Source organism: Taurulus bubalis (genome assembly GCF_910589615.1).
Source record: "Taurulus bubalis genome assembly, chromosome: 6".
NCBI lineage: Eukaryota > Metazoa > Chordata > Actinopteri > Perciformes > Cottidae > Taurulus > Taurulus bubalis.
Genome location: NC_136594.1, coordinates 26,185,928 through 26,203,947, shown reverse-complemented (window position 1 = coordinate 26,203,947; position 18,020 = coordinate 26,185,928). Strand labels below are relative to the sequence as shown.

At 44.0% G+C, this 18,020-nt stretch overlaps 2 protein-coding genes across 2 annotated transcripts; one reads left to right on the top strand and one right to left on the bottom strand.

Moving 5' to 3' along the window:
* Positions 1–220: 220 nt before the first annotated feature.
* Positions 221–8,233, bottom strand: suz12b (SUZ12 polycomb repressive complex 2 subunit b; the record flags this gene model as incomplete). The annotated part of the gene is made up of 16 exons (XM_079220284.1): positions 221–1,967; positions 2,310–2,389; positions 3,443–3,641; positions 3,836–3,993; positions 4,235–4,378; positions 4,544–4,632; positions 5,135–5,312; positions 5,436–5,541; positions 5,634–5,739; positions 5,956–6,175; positions 6,260–6,345; positions 6,990–7,039; positions 7,188–7,256; positions 7,354–7,418; positions 7,510–7,556; positions 8,104–8,233. The coding sequence occupies 16 exons, from the start codon at positions 8,231–8,233 to the stop codon at positions 1,637–1,639; spliced, it is 2,058 nt and encodes a 685-aa protein (XP_079076410.1). The 3' UTR covers positions 221–1,636.
* Positions 8,234–9,783: 1,550 nt separating this feature from the next.
* utp6 (UTP6 small subunit processome component) lies at positions 9,784–16,945 on the top strand (the record flags this gene model as incomplete). The annotated part of the gene is made up of 19 exons (XM_079219498.1): positions 9,784–9,875; positions 10,060–10,144; positions 10,241–10,282; positions 10,411–10,503; positions 10,673–10,720; positions 10,814–10,877; positions 10,963–11,081; positions 11,174–11,251; positions 11,391–11,472; positions 12,089–12,170; positions 12,259–12,437; positions 12,803–12,882; positions 12,974–13,051; positions 13,285–13,464; positions 15,126–15,206; positions 15,331–15,440; positions 15,564–15,630; positions 15,856–15,928; positions 16,464–16,945. 19 exons carry the CDS (start codon positions 9,784–9,786, stop codon positions 16,616–16,618), a joined length of 1,788 nt encoding a protein of 595 aa, XP_079075624.1. The 3' UTR covers positions 16,619–16,945.
* Positions 16,946–18,020: the final 1,075 nt, after the last annotated feature.

The window sequence follows — 18,020 nt, the reverse complement described above, 5'->3', positions numbered from 1 at the left end:
GACCTATAATGTAAATGTTTCATTCTGTATGTGAAATATTTATTTTATATTTGTGGGGCATGAATTGTTCATATAAAAAGTATGAACAGAGGTTTTAGCCTGGGGGGAATGTATTACTCAGACCAGTGGAACTGCTCGGCAGAGACCATGAAGGAGTGTAATGATGTGACGGTCCAAAATGGCTAAAACATTACAGCCAACATAAGGGCACATTCTTTTTATTTCTTTAAATATAAAAGTCCCCCTAGCCAGCATGTACAGTGAACACTTTTTAAACAGGGTGTTTTGATAATAATGGTGAATATGTCTCCCCTTTTCTCCAGATGAATACAGAAACCTTCCACGAATAGCAGAGGAAGGAAAAATATCATTAATTTGCAGTAATTTTTTTTCCTCTTTAAAAAAAAACCCCAAACAAATTGTTATGGAATGAACAAAATAAAAGATGCTAAATAATATACAGAATTAAGAGACTGGGGGAAATATTTGCCTTTGGCATAAACTGCACCGAACCGGACAGACCATGGGATGACACATCGTATTGCTTCGAGAGAACAACGGCAATCTGTTAGTTATTGAACTCAGAACGGGGTTTCTCGACATTTGATGAGATTACACGTTAACACAATTCTGCCAATAGCTTCCGATACTCAAAATTCATGTTGGGAAACCAAAAAACATCGGGATTGCAACATGGTCGAACCTCAAAGTGACCAGAAACTTACAGGCGGTGCACTCTGCACAGTACGATACAAGTTGAATTCCCTGGCTTTCCTTGAGCTTTTATCAATGCAGGCCAAAAGGCTGAGGGGTAATGGAGTAGGGTTGTTTTTTGTGTGTTTTCTTTTATAGCATGGACCCAAAAATCTGAATTTATTCTCTTGTTTGGGATCCAAGGCTGACAGTCTATCACTATTGTCCTGGCAACCTACCAGCAAAACCCACAATCCACATTTGGGGTCCTAACACAAGCTTTATATACTCTAGACATTGACGGCAATCGTGTGAGTTTGTACTGTAACTGTATGACCATTCAAGTGTCATTCACAACAGTGACATCAAACCCACTCAAGTTTCTCCACTGACGCCAGTGGAAACGCTGCAATTAAAATTTGGCGCAGCATGATTAATACAAAAAGAAAAGAAAAAGAAGTGTTTTGTTTAAAAAGGTAAGCTTTCTAAATACAAACACACCAAGTGCTAAAAATAATCAGCTAAAAAGGATAAGATCAACAAGATTATTGTGTACGTGTACAAATAATCAAGCGTGACGTTGCTAACTGGAGTCGGACGTGGACAAACAGAAACACCAGAGGACTCGTTTGTTCAGGCTCTCGCCCAAAGACAGACGCTCCAGTGGCTCCTACAGAATGCGTATTAAGTAGGTTCGACTTAATCAGCCAGTCCCCAAATTCCTGCTTTGTGTGGATGTGGGCGTTTCACTTTTATATTGTTCATATTTGGTTCAGTTCTCAAGTTCAGAAAACTTGTTTACCTTGTGTACTAGTCGGCTTCGGGTCAGAGCCTCCGGTTCTCGCAGCTATCTAAGCACCAAAGGGTTGATAATGTTCATTTGAAGAAGAAAAAAAGAAAGAAAAAAAAAAACACGACAATCGTTGTTCCATCCATCCATTCATCAGTCAGCTAGTGAGCTTTTTGTCCTCTTGCCCGGTTTCCCCCCGGTGGAGGTGGAGGTGATGGCATTGCCGTTGCAGGCCCCCGCTGAACCCAGAGCCTGGCCCTGCTGCTCCTGCTGCTGATCCTCCTCGGCGTCCGGGAGCTCCTCCTTGATCTGCCGCAGGCGGGCCATGGCGCGGTCGATGGTGGCGGTGGTCACCAGGTTGAAGTCGTGCATGCTGACTAGATGCAGGAGGAAGTTGCGGCAGAGGTTGCGGCGGACGATGTGAGCGCCGGTGTTCTCCGCGAAGAGCATGATGGCCTGATTCATCTGGTTGTCTGCAATGAAACTGCAACAGGGGGGGAAACCGGAGGACAGATGTGCTTAGTTTCTAGAGGTTAGGAGGCGGATGGGGAAGAGTGTGGCTGGGACTACGAGACAGAACAACTGCTGCAGGGGTGACTAGACAGAGCTCCATCACACGGACTGAGATTGCAAGTGGACTTCTAAGTGCTTTGGGTTTCTTTTCAATCCAAAAATCTAAAACCCTCTTCCCCTTTTTAGAGTTTAGAAAGTTCCCCCGTCCAAATGAAAGTACATAGACATATTGCACAACCACTCCACTGCTTTGAATCTCGGCACCAAGACTACTTCCCTGTTGATGGAGCGATGTCTGCCACTTCCCACGTACCCGTACTTCATGACATGTAGATTCCACAGCTTCATCACTTCCTTCTCTCCCTCATTGACGTCGGTGAACTCATCCAGTTGCTGCATGTAAAAAAACAACAAAAACAACAAATTAGGATACAACTATGGTGACGCAGGACACCCCAACCCTGAAGAAGGTCCACCGCATGTCATGATTAAAACTGTGGTCTTGACAGCAATGGAACAATTTTAATGTTGACCAATTCATTTAAAGCATTTCTTGTTGGCCCTGATAGTATTACTGTGATATTGATGGATACCACAGCAAGTGCAGGAAAATACCAAATAAATGTTGTGAACGGGTGTAAGAGCAAGACGAAGAAGTGTAGTGTTGGCATTTGTTTTTTTTAGCAGCTTTAAGTTATTTATGGGGAAGCGGGGCTGACCCAAATGCTTTGACTCTTTGTTGCCATGGTAAGCAGACACCAAAATCGGAACTTCAAAGAAAGATTTCGCCCTCCTCTTTCATTCTCCGGGTATTGCAGGAACACAGTCATTTAAAACATTGTGAGAGTTTCCTGGCCTCAGTCAAGGTCAGTACAATGTTCTTCCTTTGATTGATGTAGTTACTGGGATGTGCTACTTGCATTGGTGAAGTAAATGTACTGTGTGTGAATAATATGGTCACTATAAACTTGAAACTCACTACACAACGATCCAATATAACTCTTTGTAGGAATATTATAATACGGTCTAAATTAATGGACACGATACTAGATAAATGCCAAAAAAAAAAAAAGAGTAAGGTCAATATAAATGTTCTATTCTGTACCACAGGCTCATTATAAAGTTCCCTTTAGAAGGAGAAATGTTATAGTGATACAACAGCAGATAAAATGTCACAAAGTACAGTGAGCTCATAGTATTTTATGTGAGTTTTACAAGTCGACTGTATTGTCAAACCAATGAAACTACACAGACAGGATGTAGAGTAGACTCTGCTATTGTCCTCCTTAAAACAAAACACAATGCCTCTCCAGTCAATCTCAACAACAAAGAACACTTTAACATTAAGAAAGGAGGGTGACTCAGTAAGTTCAGTAAGTGGGGAAGAAACTCAAGAAATTGACCGGTCAGGGTGAGTGGTGTGAGAAGGAGAAAAAGGCTTCTCACCGTGGCCGTCTTCTCTCTGAGCCACTCCGGGTCCCTCTCGTCCTCGCTGTCCTCCTCCATCTCTTGGGGCCGCAGCGGCATGCAGCTGTCGCTGTGGAAGTAGAGGCGGTTGTGTCCGCTGACGTACGTCCTCTGCTGCTCCAACTCTCCGTCCTCGGACTCCAGGAACTCGGACAGACTCGGTTTAGTCCTCTTGGGCCTGGAGGAAGAACAAATCCTGCATTTGCACACCAACGCTGGAGTTTCACACCTTTCCGGTTCTCATTCGTTAGAGATTACATGTAATGATGCTTCAATAACCTCAATGCTGGTTTCTTAGGTTTTAACCCAGCTCGCTGAAGTTCATTCAAACAAGTTAATTACGTTGCTTTCAACACTGCTTTTCAAGTTTACCTGCAAACCAGGATGTGAGTGACGGCGGTCCTCTTAACTGGGCCGTTGCGGCTGAAGGCAAAGCCGGGTTGGCTGTGGATGTCCTGAGGGTTGCCAACGTACGATCCGTCATAGCACTCATTGATGGACACGTCTATCCTTGCTCCTTTGGGGTGAGGCTGCACATTAATAATAAAAACGCATCAGTGAAATTCTACAGGAAATTGGCCAAGCACTTATTGAGATTAAGGGGAACGCTGCACTAAATGCCAAGGTTAGAAGTGTGATTTCTCAAAAAAGGAGTGCCTGTTCAGACACGAAATCAAGAGTTCTCCACTAACGGGTCACCCGCTCCCCAAATCGTCCATCATGCACATATTTTACATTTGTAGAGCTGAACCCCGACACCCGGTTCCTTACCACATAGTTGAAGATGAAGCGGGAGTGGGAGAGTTTGAGGTGTTTGAGCAGGCTGTAGAGTTTGCTGCAATTCAGGGTACACCAGGGACAGTGAAGGTCATCTCTTGCCTCTGTTTGCTGCCGCGTGTTATTGTTGTACAAGAACTGAACACGGACAGATCTCGTTAGTTACAAGGTAAACCAGTGAGGGACAACCTCCAGCAGATGTGGCAACATTTTTCTTTCTACGGTCCAGAAATGTGACAGTAATTCCAAAATACGTAAAAACTAAGACATTTTGCATTTCAGCGTCCCAGTTGTGCGACGTACCTGATAAAATATACGTAGCTTCTGCCGCGGCTCACACAAGACCTGCTCCTTCCTCGTCTGAAGGTCTGTGCTCACCGACTCTTTCACTGCTGACGGGAACAGACGGAGACGGTTAGTTCTTCACATCGTGGAATTTGAGAAAAACATAGAAATTGCACCATTTGGCCCAGATTGAAGCCCCTTTCAGACTGGGAACATGCAACATCTCTAACTTCATCTACCCATTTATAGAATGGTCTTTTGGCATTCAAACATAAAATGTAATAAGCAGGACTTAATGTTTTTACGGATTTGAGCGTTTACAGGTTGCATCAGTGATTCATTTTAAAAACCTATATTTCCGTTGATTTGAATGTTTATCTGTTGCTAAATTAATGACCATCAAAGCATCATGACAGCCGATTCTGGTTGAATGTTCTGTTCCAGTGTCATTTATGAAGACTTGTACAGCACTTTTAATTAAAGCAGAATCATCACAGAGCCATTTATGTCATCCTCCCACCCTTCATCAACTATGGCGGTCTTCTGAGTCTTGCGCTCAAAATGGAATACTGAATGTATGTAAATGTGTAAAGGTGCTTTGGTACTCACCCATGAGGGCAGCTCGGTGGTTGCTGGTTCTGGTCTCCATGGGGCCGGAGCTGTCGGAGTTGCGCGTGGCGAGGGGTTTAGCCACGGGGGCAGTGGACTTTCCGCTGGCGTCGCCTGTCCAACGCAGCATGAACTGCAATGTGGGTCCCTGAGAAAAGGTCTCAAATGGTGGCAGTCTCTGTGGGACAGTCATACAGAGGAATGGTCAGTGATGAGGTGGACAACAAATCCTAAAAGATATGAAAGAGCCCAATGCAGCAGTACTCATACACTTCATGTAGACACACGAACAAACATTTACCTTTCCATCCAGAATGGTTTCCCACGTAGCTCGCTTCTTGCTGACAGGGCAGTCCTCCATCCCTTGCATCGACACCTCGTACTCCCCGTCCAGCAGCTGCAGTCTCCTGCACAGAGCCAATCAAGAGCGGTGACTTTTACAGGTGCGGTCAAAGAAACGGCAAAAAAAAAGAAGTGATCTTAAAACTTGAAACCTTACCTATTCTTGTCAAAGACAGTCATCTGTGCGACAAAGGTCTCTGTGGTCTCTCCCGCCTCTCTGTGGGATGAACTTCTCTTCTTTCTACTCGGAGGGTCTATTACATCTTTGCATAAAAACAGATACACAAAATAGAGTGAGAAGTGTCATAATGAACCATTATTAATCAGATGATGGCGCCCAGGAGACGACGGGCTCCTTGCAATCAGCCGGCTTGCTGTGGCCGAGTTCTGAGCGATCATAGCCTCCCTATTCTGCTCTCGTAACAAATGAACTGTTAAATAATTCAGCCCAATGCCAACTGAACGTGGGCCTCTCCTACCGATGTTCTCGTTGGCCTCGCCGTTGACGTCCCTCCGCCCTGTGCGCGAAACCCTGAACAGGAGCGAGTAAGACTTGACCGTGTGGCTGTTGCTGGGCTCAAACTCGTTGCTGGAGACCAGGAGGGAAGGGTAGGATCCATGCTTGCTTTGGCTACTGTCAGGATTCAAAGGCACCTGCTTTTTACCTGTAGGCACTTGCTTTACCGGGCAGCTGACATCCTGAAAAAAAATATATATAACCAATCTTAAATTTGACAAAACACAACAACTAGAAAAGGAAGATTGAACAACTTGCTGCTTTACCTTGCGTTTTTTATGGCAGACTTTGACAAGTAGCACCTCTAAGGACACGGAACTTTGTTCATTTTCTGAATTCTGAGATGGCTTTTCTGTATGGCAAAAAAACAAAAAGGGTGTCAATCTTTGTCCAATTTTTGCTACACAACAAAAGCCCAGATAACATCAAACTGAACCACACATGAATGTTGTTATCTCCATGTAAGGCTTACGCTCCATTGGTATACAAAACATTGTTTGCGTCGCTCCTAAGGGGAAACGGTCCACTCTGTCACTAGTATTATTATTAGTGTGTGTGTGTAAGCAATACCGACAACGGGTGTGTTCACATGTGTACTAATGTCCCGCTTTTTTTTTTTATTCTACATTTTGATCTTAGATCCCGTCTGCATAATTTGGACAGTATCCAGGTTTCTGCTCATCTGCGTGCATGTGTGTCTTGACCTCTCACCATATCAGAATAAGCAGAGAATGATCCGAAACCTGAATAAGGGCCTTAATGTCATGCCTCAATATCCAGGTCGCTATTAGAGTACTCCAGGTAGCATGTCCAGGTTTCTCTAGTCCCTATCCAGGTAACAACAACAAGTTATTGGCCTGATGGCAGCCAGAGTAAGACTATAAGTTAAAAGATACAACACAAAACTTCTTTAATGAGCCCATTTTGGATTCATTTGTAAGTATTTCCCTTTGCACAAATATGCTACACACAAGTACTTGAGTAAAATCTGCTTACCATCCTTATGGAAGAACCCAGTGAAGGTTAACTGTAGATGTGATGACAAACTGAAAAACCACAGAAAAATGCACAGGTGAAATTGGGTAATACTGCAACTATTAATATGAATAGTCATAAATGATGCCAATAAAGTTTGCGGGTGTTTTTTGGGACTAAAACTACCAAGCAATAAAATAAAAGGTGGAGCCATGTTACCTTAGAGAATCCTGCTCTCCTTTCATCCTCTCGACTGTCTGCAACATGTCATCCACTTTGAATGTTTTCCTGGGAGGAACGATTACAAGTCATAAATACATAAATACTGTGGCAGAACAAAAAAATATTTGATTAAATACATCAGAAAAAAGATCAGATTTCATACCTTCTGGCATTTGATCGGCCATTTCTGTGAGACATGAAGGTGAGCGTCCTGTGCAAAAATATGGGCTGGAAAGGGAAGAAAACATCACTCATTTTTAGTAACCAAACTATTCACTGTATTGACTTAAAATAAATTATAAGATAGTAATTAACTTACTGCAATCAAATTCCTTGTGCGGAGGAATCTGTATATCTGAGTTGGTTCTAGAAACAGAAAAAGTGCTGTGAGATTTACATTGAACATTATCACATTACTATGTTTGCAGGATAACTTTACAATGTTTAACAATGAACCCACTCAAATCTGAAACATGAGCAGCAGTATAATAAAAAAAAGGAAAAGGGGTGTGATGTCTCCATCAGTCTACTGTCAATCAGTCTGTCAGAAAAACAAACGCGTACGCCCCAAATAAAGGGGTGTTAACAGGTGGCGGCCGATCAGGCAAAACACTCACCAACGGGAACATAATTAAACATATATACACAATGCAAACGTTTCCAGTCTGATGGCTGCTACTTCACACAGTTGGCGTGAGGTCCGTGTTAGTTCAAAACAAACCGTATAAAATGAGGCCGAGAGGAACCAGAAGGCCTGTCAGCTACGAGACATTGTTGAAAACTAAAGTCCCCGGGGAAGTTAAGAGAGGAACTCAACGCTTGTGGAAGTCATTCTGGTGTTATGAAAAACGAGGAGGAGGGGAGAACAAATAAAGTTGCATTGCAAAGAGAAGAAGAGAGTTTAAAATCTCACTTTCAAAGGCCTGCAGGAAGAGCTCATGGTCGGCCTGGATCTGCTCCATCTTCGGCTTCTTCACAGAGTTCATCACCGCCGACGAGGCGGGGTACACGGCGCCGTTAGCTTTGCAACTGGCCCCACTCATAATAGAGCCGGAGTTCTGCGCGTGGACACAACGGCACACGTTAACACGCGCGTTCTTGCGGGACGAACGGTGTCAATGCACGTTAGCCCGTTGGCAAACGCTCGTGCTAGCTAGCTCGGCTAAAAGTCCAATGCTAACATGTTAAGTTTGGTATGTCGGCGCAGTGTCCGGTTCGTTTACTCGGACCACGATTAACCCACTGAATTACTCCTAAAGTCGACGTGTCGTGAACGTATGGCTTAAATAAAGGCAACCCACCCTGGCCGATGGCATTAATTAGTTAGCCTCGCTGCCTCCAGCCGACTCAACAGCAGAGAGCCATGGAGATGAAGAGGAGGCGACGATACGCTGCTAGTTAGCTAGCGATGTTAGCATGGTGGACCAGAACACGAACTTCCGTAACGCCAGAGACTCGCTGCTCACCGACACGAATATCGTTAGACGTTGGAGCTGGTGGGAGTATTTCTATTTGGACAGAATTATTAATTATCTATCTATAATTTATTGTCGGTGTGGACCCCTTCAATTTGTACTGAACAACAGGGCAGGAGTCAGTCGTGAGCCAATAGGAGCCAGACTCAGAGAATCCAGCGCTGTGATTGGCTGCTGGCCTCCGGAGATGACGTACAACGCGCTCTTGCTTTCTGCGATTTTGCGGGAAATCGAGTTGGTCAGTATCCTCGTGAAGACGAGGCTGCAGCTGAAGCTCTGTCACGCTATTAACGTCACGTGAGATCTGTTAGTCTGCTGTTGGCAGCATCACGCATGCCACGAAGATCCTCCCTGTGGTTGCACGTTGTTGTATTCATTTTGTTTTCATAGGGCGGAAAAAACGCCATCAAATATTCCGGATTACTGTTATTTCAAATGTAAAATGCATAGTCAAGAGCCGAAAGTTATTATTTGTTTAAGTCTCGGGTAACAGCACCACTGTGATCCTACTTTGTTGCACTATTATTATTATATGCGATTAAGGTCAGATCATTGTTATTTGCCATAGTGGCATCATATTCATATCTTACACTCGATCTTTACAGGAGAATATATGGCAACACTGTACGTACACCATCAGTACAGTATACAGGCTGCATAGTGATTTAAAACGTAATATTTATATTTTTCGGGTAAATCATGTATTTATTCTCGGATTCGTATAGGGATCTCTTCATTTTCCTATAACTTCAATAACAATTTCAAAATGAATTTTCTGAGGCATTAACTCCCCCATACTTTAAAGTGTTTAAATAATATATTTGTGGTGACCTGCTAGTTAAAACCAGCAGAGATAGCGCGTGTCTGCCTCCCAAAACTAAATAAAGCGACTCCTGAATCCCTCGCGCGTGATCGTGTTTCCCGTCGGAGCCGTTTGAGGACGGAACCGGAAGCGAGGCCAATCACAACTTCCACACACACACACACACATGCGTGTCTGAGAGTTTCGTGCTTGTTGCTCACCGTCCCATTGCGTTTCCACATACAGTTGACATTAATACATTTATTATCGGTGAGCAACCGTCTGACCTGAAACCCGGAAGGACGGCGTCGTCAAGATGGCGGAGATCGTTCAGCACCGCATCGAGGAGCGGATCCCTGAGCTGGAGCAGCTGGAGAGAGTGGGACTGTTCACCAAGAAAGAAGTCAAGTAAGACGAGAAATATGGAGAGAAACATCTATTCGTGTCGTGTGATTATGACTGTCATTGACCCCACCACTTCAGAGGAAATAGCAGTGGCTCTAATACAAAAATACACCCTAAAATGTACTTTTTCATCAAGCTGTACAGCTCAGTTTTGATTCGTGAGATTTTTTTCTCCTTTTTTCTTCAGATCCATAGTGAAGAAAGCAACGGCTCTGGAGTACAAGCTTCACCGGTTGATCGTAAACAAAGAGGACTTCGTTGCATACATTCAGGTAGGGCCCGTTATCATGTTACACATGTATTACTATTTCAAATAAATCATTAAATAAAAGCTATGAACACTAACATTATTTGGTATTTACTTACAGTATGAAATCAACGTTTTAGAGCTGACCAAGAAGAGAAGAGCGGTGAGTTGACTTTGGATTCATTTTGATGGCAGACGCTCTTCATTCATGTTCTCACCTCTGAACATACAATGAGCCACGAGCTGTTCCCTGTGAGCATCACGTGACCGTGCCTCTCTTTGCCTCCGCAGCACATCCACTACCAGTTCAAAAAAGAGGAGATCGAGTTCCCCGTCATCCACAGGATAAATAGCGTCTTCAGGAGAGCAACAAACAAGTGGAAGGTACTTCACAAAGCTCTTCTGTTGAGCCGCTGGGAGTGTCAAAGGAAATCATGGCATCATGAGCTTGAAAATTGTTATTAGACTTTTGAATTTCCTCTAAAGCTCAACATCATGAGATGTATAAATACTTTATAGTTAGTTCCTAAGTGACATGTCTTCTCTCCCACAGGACGATGTGCAGCTCTGGCTCTCGCACGTGGCTTTCTGTAAGAAATGGGTACGTAACTATCTCACCATTTGTTTTAAGTGTGACTCAGACCGACCACCTCGTGTCCTCGTTCTAATAATAACGACCTCCGTCTGTTTTCAGGCCACCAAAGGTCAAATCAGCAAGGTGTTCTCGGCCATGCTCGCCATACACCCCGACAAACCAGGTACACAAGAGAGTGCTTTTCAATCTGTTGTAGCAAAGTCAACATTAACTGTGAATAAGCGTGACGTTGGACTCTTCTCTTTCAGGTCTGTGGATCATGGCAGCCAAGAGTGAGCTGGAGGATAGAAACTCCTCTGAAAGTGCCAGACACCTGTTCCTGAGGGCGCTGCGCTTCCACCCCGACAGCAAGAAAGTCTTCCAGGAGGTAAAGGAAGTTAGAAACCTGCTGTTGGAAGAGCACGACGTGTATTGCTCAAATGTTTATGTCTAATTGTCCCCCGACAACTTCTGTGCCAGTACTTCCGTATGGAGCTGCTGCATTGCGAGAAGCTGAGGAAGCAGAAGAGCGAGCTGGAGAAAGCCGAGATGGACCTGGTGAGTGTCGCAAATTGAACACAAATACTTGAAAATCATTTCATAAATAAAAAAGTCTGTACATACGTGCTCAGATGCGCTGGCTCTGTATTCAGTGCCTGATTATCTGATTATTCTCCCGGCTCTTCACTGCTTCCAGAGTGAATATGAGTTTTCTCCAGAGATCCTCAGTGGCAAACTGGCTGAGGTTGTGTACAGAGAGGCTATGGGGAAAATCAAAGGTAGGCTCTTTTTTGAGGGATCTCCAGTTCTGTGAAATTTATAATAATACCAGAAATGTTCTTGTTTCCTCATTTAAACAAGAATTGAGTCATTTTATTTGGTTTGTTTGAACATTGAGTCAGAATACTGATGCTTTGGAGAAGGGTGGCATTTGTCAAGTCGTTTTGTTGACTTTTGGACAGAGCCAGTCAGTAATTACTGAATATACAAACCAGCCTTGTTCCAACATTGTAATGAAGTCCCATATTTACCAGTTCCAGCTCGCCGGTTTAAGCTAAGCTAACCGGGCTGCAGGGTCGTATTCAGGAAACTGCCAAATGTCTGTGACCATTCCTTCCCCACTCCCTCCTCTATTAGATGCCTATGTCTGATTGCTGCTACAATACAGACTTATAGTTTTTTGTTAAATATGTTGTTTATATGTTGCTTTTTACTTTATTATTCTTATCTGTATTCACGATATGTTGGACAGGAGAGGAACGTACTTTCAAATCTTCTGTATGTTTGCACATGTGGAAAAATTGGCATTAAAGCTGACTTTGACTTCAACAACAGGAAGTCCCAGATCTGGTCACTTTACCGTCGCATCACTGCTTTTTTCTTTCTGTCCAACAGACGCAGAGTTTGTCATCTCACTTCTGACCATCGCAGCTATCTTCGACTTCACCAAAGAACTCCAGGACTTCATCCTGCAAGAGTGAGGCGCCAGCTTTTCCCCCCATTGTTCCACTCCAACGGAGCGTCACCGCTAAGCTTGAATGTAACCTCCCCTCGTTGTATTGCAGCTTACAGCTCAACTACACAGCAGACAGCTTGACGTGGGATTTCATGGCCAAGAGGGAGCTGGAGGCTCCGGGGGCCGGGGAGGAGCTGCAGACCGCCAAAGGCCGAGCCTCGGACATCAACCGGCGAGAGGAGCGCTGCTGCCAGGTGTACGAGGAGGGGGTCAAGAGCCTGGAGGCCGGTAGGGACTCAGACACACGGGCTGTTTTCAGAAGGGCCAAAAGCACTGTTTGAGACTGACGGTTTATATCCCAATGCAGTGACACTTTTTAGAATAGAAGGAGTTGTAGTTTTATAATGTGGAAAAACCACATTTTCTTTTCAACGTCGTGGGAGTTGTATTATTAAACCACCTTTTACTTTGCTTTACTTCTTAATTAAATTCTCATAGTCTATTTTGCACATCCTGTCGAAGGCGTTTTCATTGTTGAATTTGAACAAAGTCCTCTTTTGCCCATTAAAAATAAATGCACAATAATATTATTCAGTTCCAGGTAGCCGATAAAGTCCTCAAACATCTCGTATCCCCTGTGCTCCTCCCTCTAGAGCCCATGTGGTCCTGCTACACGGCCTTCTGCCTGGAGAGGCTGAAGAGGAAGACCAACGTCGAAGAGCTGAAGGAAAAGGTAAGCGAGTGTACGCAGGAACAAAATGTCACGGGCTGCAGTGTTCCTGGAGGTGGATGTTTATATGTGTGTGTGTGTGTGTGTCACATAGAGGCAGCAGAGGCTGCTGGGAGTGCTGCAGCGCGCCCACGACTCCTCCCTGCTGAAGGAGGATTATTACAAGAACTGGGTGAGATAATGGCGTCATTAGAATCTGAATCACCGGGGCCCTTGAAGCCTCAAGGCTCCGATACCGTGCAGCCATCTTGGTTTTTTAATTATTTTTTTTTTGCAATGCCAGACCGCATTTTCCTGTTGCTCTCTATTGTTCACCATCGCATTAAGGCGGGAAAAAAAGGCAGCTTGAAACGGGAGGAAATCTGTTCTTAACTTTAACATTCTCTTTGCTTCTCCAAAACCAAGTTGCAGATCTTGCTCTCCACCGGAGACGCAGAGGGAGCGTCCGGTGTTGCCATGGCGGCCGCGCGGCGCTACAGCCAATCGGCGGCGGTGTGGAGCTTGAGTCTGCAGACGCTGATGGAGCTGGGGAGTGGAGACGTGGGCCGGCTATTCCAGGAGGCTCTCACACACGTCAATCCCAAGGTACACACACACTCTTTGACATAAATTGCTCTCAATCGTATCAAGTGTTTGCCATTTTCTCCGCTCACACCGAGCACACACACACACACACACACCACTGTGCTGCGCTCTACAGTGGAATCGCTCTCTTGGAGCAGGGACACATTGGACACACACAAAGCCACCAGCTCTGCTGTATAAGTGGGTCATCTCAGTGGCCCAATTAGTCTCCATTTCCTTTTATTAAAGTTCCACAAACGGCCTCCTCCCCCTCCTCTGTGTGAGGAAGGCTTCAGGCTCTTAAAGCGACCTTACAAGATGAAGCCCAGAGATGAATAGTTTGTCTAATTATTCATAATTTGAAGTCAGAATCAACATGACGGGTACATTTGGCAGGATTACTGTTTAACTCTATACTCTGATTATAATGGTAAGCTCTGGATGGATAATAATCTAATCGTAGAAGAAGCAGAGTTCTTACAGTCATGGAAAACCTGGAAATGTCATGGAATTTTTAAATGGTTATGTCCAGGCCTGGAAAAGTCCCCAAAGTTAAAAATAAAATCTCCAAAGTTTTGGAAAAGTCATGTAAATGTGTTATATTCATGTGTTCATGACGTTCATTTATGCTGAGTTTGAAATAATTAAAATGCTTTTAAAAGAAAGACGCTCAAAATATAAGCAGGCATACATACAGGCATCTATATACATGTTTATTCTTTTAATCAAACTATTGTCATTCATTTGTCATTTAAGGTTTACTGTATGCTTTGTATTCTCATTGTTAGTTTCCATTTTTTTTTAGACTTTTTCATGTATGCACCGAGATTTCACAACATGTTTGGTCATGGAGATCCACTGGTTAGAATGTGTATGAACCCTGAAGCAGAAAACCCAGTAAAGCACACATTGCTCTCCTTGATTTTGCGTAACCCTGACACCCTTACATCGTTGCAGTATATAATATACAATGCAGTATTTCTATGAGCAGACTTGGACACAGCCTTTCAGTAATGAGCAGAATAAGTGGCGGTTGTTGAGGAGCGGTGACACAAGGCGGCCCTGAGAAGTGAGGAGGATTACTGCACGCCGCTCATTAGCAGGCCTTTTGTCTCGAGACCAGCGCTCTCCCAAAGTGTTGGGCGATCGCGTAAAGCCCTCGGGCTGCGTCCAAACAATTCAATGTTTCCATAGCGACGCGGCGCCGAAGCAGAGCGCGAGATTAATGAAGACGATGTGGACGTGCTTCTGCATCCAGCTCCATGTTTGACGCTCACAAACTTTCTACAGACGTTGTGTGACCAGAGCGACGGTCGCGGCAGGATACTGGAGCATGTCCGGGTATAAAAGGACTGAATCTTCTAGTCTAATGTTCGCTCTGATGCTGCGGTCACACCAACAGCGTTGAGAATCAGCCGCGCGAGTAGATGACATGCAAAGTCAATGCACTGAATGGTTGCGAATTTTCGGAGCTGTGTGTGCGACGTTTTTCCGACGTTTGTGGGATTTCTACAACAAGTATAAAGCTAGTGGTTATTCCAATGGTGGCTGGCGTAAACGGTAACTGTTTTCACGGAGTTAAGCCACGCCCCCTTTCCGCCGCCAAAGAAGGCGAATGACGCAAATTACCACATAAAGTCTAAGTCTAAAGAAACTAACGCCAGGTCCTTCTGTCTCCTCAGGAGAGCCTCCCCCTCTGGCAGCTGCAGGTCCAGTGGAGCGCGGCCGGCCAGAGCGCCGAGGACACGGAGTCCGTCTTCCAGGTGAGTCCGCTACTGCAGTTTGCGCCTGCAGGGGAGCACTAGATGAATAGTTTGTTTGGGGCTCTGAAATGAGACGGTTTCCCCCCCCCTCTCCTCCTCCTCCTCCTCCTCCGTTTGTTCACAGAGAGGTCTGCTGTCTACAGTCGCGGTAGTTGCCATGGCGATTAAAGAGAGCTACCTGGATTGGTCGTACGCCACTGGAGGCTACAAGAAAGCGAGGAAGACCTTTACGAGGTGAACACTGGATTCCTCATGTTGATGAATGTCATTAAGGGAATGCAACATGAGTCTGCTGTAAAATACACTCCTGAGATGTGATGAAGCTGACCAGAAAAATACTTTTTTCTCCTCCTGTAGTTTACAAGAAAACCGTCCCTTGTCCAAGACCTTTTTCACCAGAATGATTGAGATCGAGAAGGAACAAGTACGTATAGACCTACTGCATGTCCCCTTTAGGATTTAGGTGGAGAACAGATAACATTGACTCCAGTTTGAACCCTTTCTGAATGATTCAGGAGACTTTTAAAAGATAAATAAGGGAGAAGAAGAAGAAGAGTGCGGGGCCAGATGGTGGACTTTGTATTGTTTGGATTGGCGATAAGACGAGACGATCCCGAGCTGTGAGATAACACTTGTGTCTGTTCTTCAGGAGACTCCTCGGATGAGCGGCCTGAGAGACTACTACGAGAGAGCGCTGCAGGAGTTCGGTACCTCGGATGAAGGTGAGCAGATCAAACGCCTTTTTAAAGGAACAAGAGTCAAAGGGAAAAGTAGCATCACAGGGTTCTCACGGTCATGGAAAACATGGAAAAGTCATGGAGTTTTAAAATGGTTATTTTCAGGCCTGGAAAAGTCCTTGGAAAAGTCATATAAATGTGTTATATTCATGTGTTCATGACGTTCATTTACGCTGAGTTTGAAATAATTAATATGCTTTCAAAAGAAAGACGCTCAAAATATAAGCAGGCATCCATATAAATGTTTATTCTTTTAATCAAACTATTGTCTCATTCATTTGTGTCATTTAAGGTTTACTGTATGCTTTGAATTCTCATTGTTAGTTAAAATACTACATTTCTCACTTTTTCATGTTTACACCCAGATTTCACAAAATGTTTGGTCATGGACATTTAGTTTAAAGTCATGGAAATCCATTGGTCACAATGTGTAAGAGCCCTCTAGTAGTTGAACATATGTATTCACAATATCCTGTTAATCGAGGAACGTCTTTCTTCTTTCTTTCCTCATGTTAAACAGATCTGTGGCTGCAGTACATCCAGGAGGAGCTGGGACCCGTCGGACAGCCAGAGAACTGCGGCAAAATCCACTGGAGAGCCATGAAGTTCCTGGAGGGGCCGAGCGTGGAGAGCTTCACCTCCAAGTACACGCTGATGCAGACCGGACACCTATGAGGCCGACCGGCCGCCAGCACCCGTCCCTCCCGGGCCGCGCCCTCCATGAATTGTTTCCTTGCTTTTAACTGAAAATGCCAGTATTGCAGTTTGTGAAGTTTGCCATCTATTAAGAAGACAAAAAGTGTTTTTGTGGTGAAACGTTCTGGATTGAGCTGCCTCTGATATTTGCAGCTCGTATTCGACAGCTTTAACTCACAACTTTCCACTTCTCTCGTGCAGCCGTCGACACCAGACTGACGTTGGCCGTAGGGTCGTAAAGAATGTCCGGTTTTATTTTTAATGCCACATTTATTTGGCACGCTTTCAACGCTCTTTTGGCGATATTAAAACCAGTCCGTCACTCTGAATGCTTCTCTGTTGTTCCTCTGAGACGGAGACGTCACACACATGATGAGCACACAGGTGGTTTTAATCTGAATTCTGGTACACACTCTTAGTTCTCCATGAGACAACGCTTCTTAATTTAAGTTACTGCAACAACGAAAAACTTTATCCTCAAGAATTCTCATTTCACACATCGATCCAGTACCAAGAATCATACTGTACAAAAATGCTGCCTTAAAAAAAAAAAAAAACATCCATAAATATCAAGCAGCAGTAACACTCTGGGATGGATACACATCTCTGAAACATTTCAAAGGCCAGCAAAAAAACCAACACTTTAAATAAAAGTTTAAATATATATTATACGCATATATTTACATTTAGTTTTTAAGGACACTTTAAGACAGCAGTTGCACCTACAGAAACGTATCAACCACGAGGTATAAAAGAGGTTTATTTAAAAAGCATTACATAAACAGATCCTCAAGTCTAAGAATATAAATAATACACCCATCGAATTCTATCACCGGGGATTTAAGGATGTTTTCTTTCTCCTCGTGGTCGTCTGCCGCCACCAACCAGTCAGGGAACAGTTTACATCCATGTGTCATTATTTTATCCTGGGAGACATTTGTGTATTAATTATTCAGTCATGGCCAAAAACACGTTTTATTTTAGGTCACTAATCTTGAGTGGACGTTTGTGCCAAATTTCCTGAGGTGATCTCGTTCACATGAACGGATGAATACACTTATTATAGAAATGACCTTTGAGATATTTAAACGTTCTACACTCAAGATATTAGTTTCAGGGGAATTAAGCTTTTCCTGAAATCTGTCAGGCTTTGAGGAAATCAGTGCCAACATGAAAACGACATCGAGAGCCTAAAGAAAAGTGACAATGATCCCTTTGCAAATGTGGGAATTACCAAAGCCACACTATCAGCTTCTCAATGGAGGTTGAATGCAGTATATTAGCAACTTGGGCTATTACAAATAAAAAGAAGCCAATTGAGCAGTTCACTGCTGTAACGGAGCATCTGTGCCAACGCTCTTTGTCTCCAACCTGAGAAAAT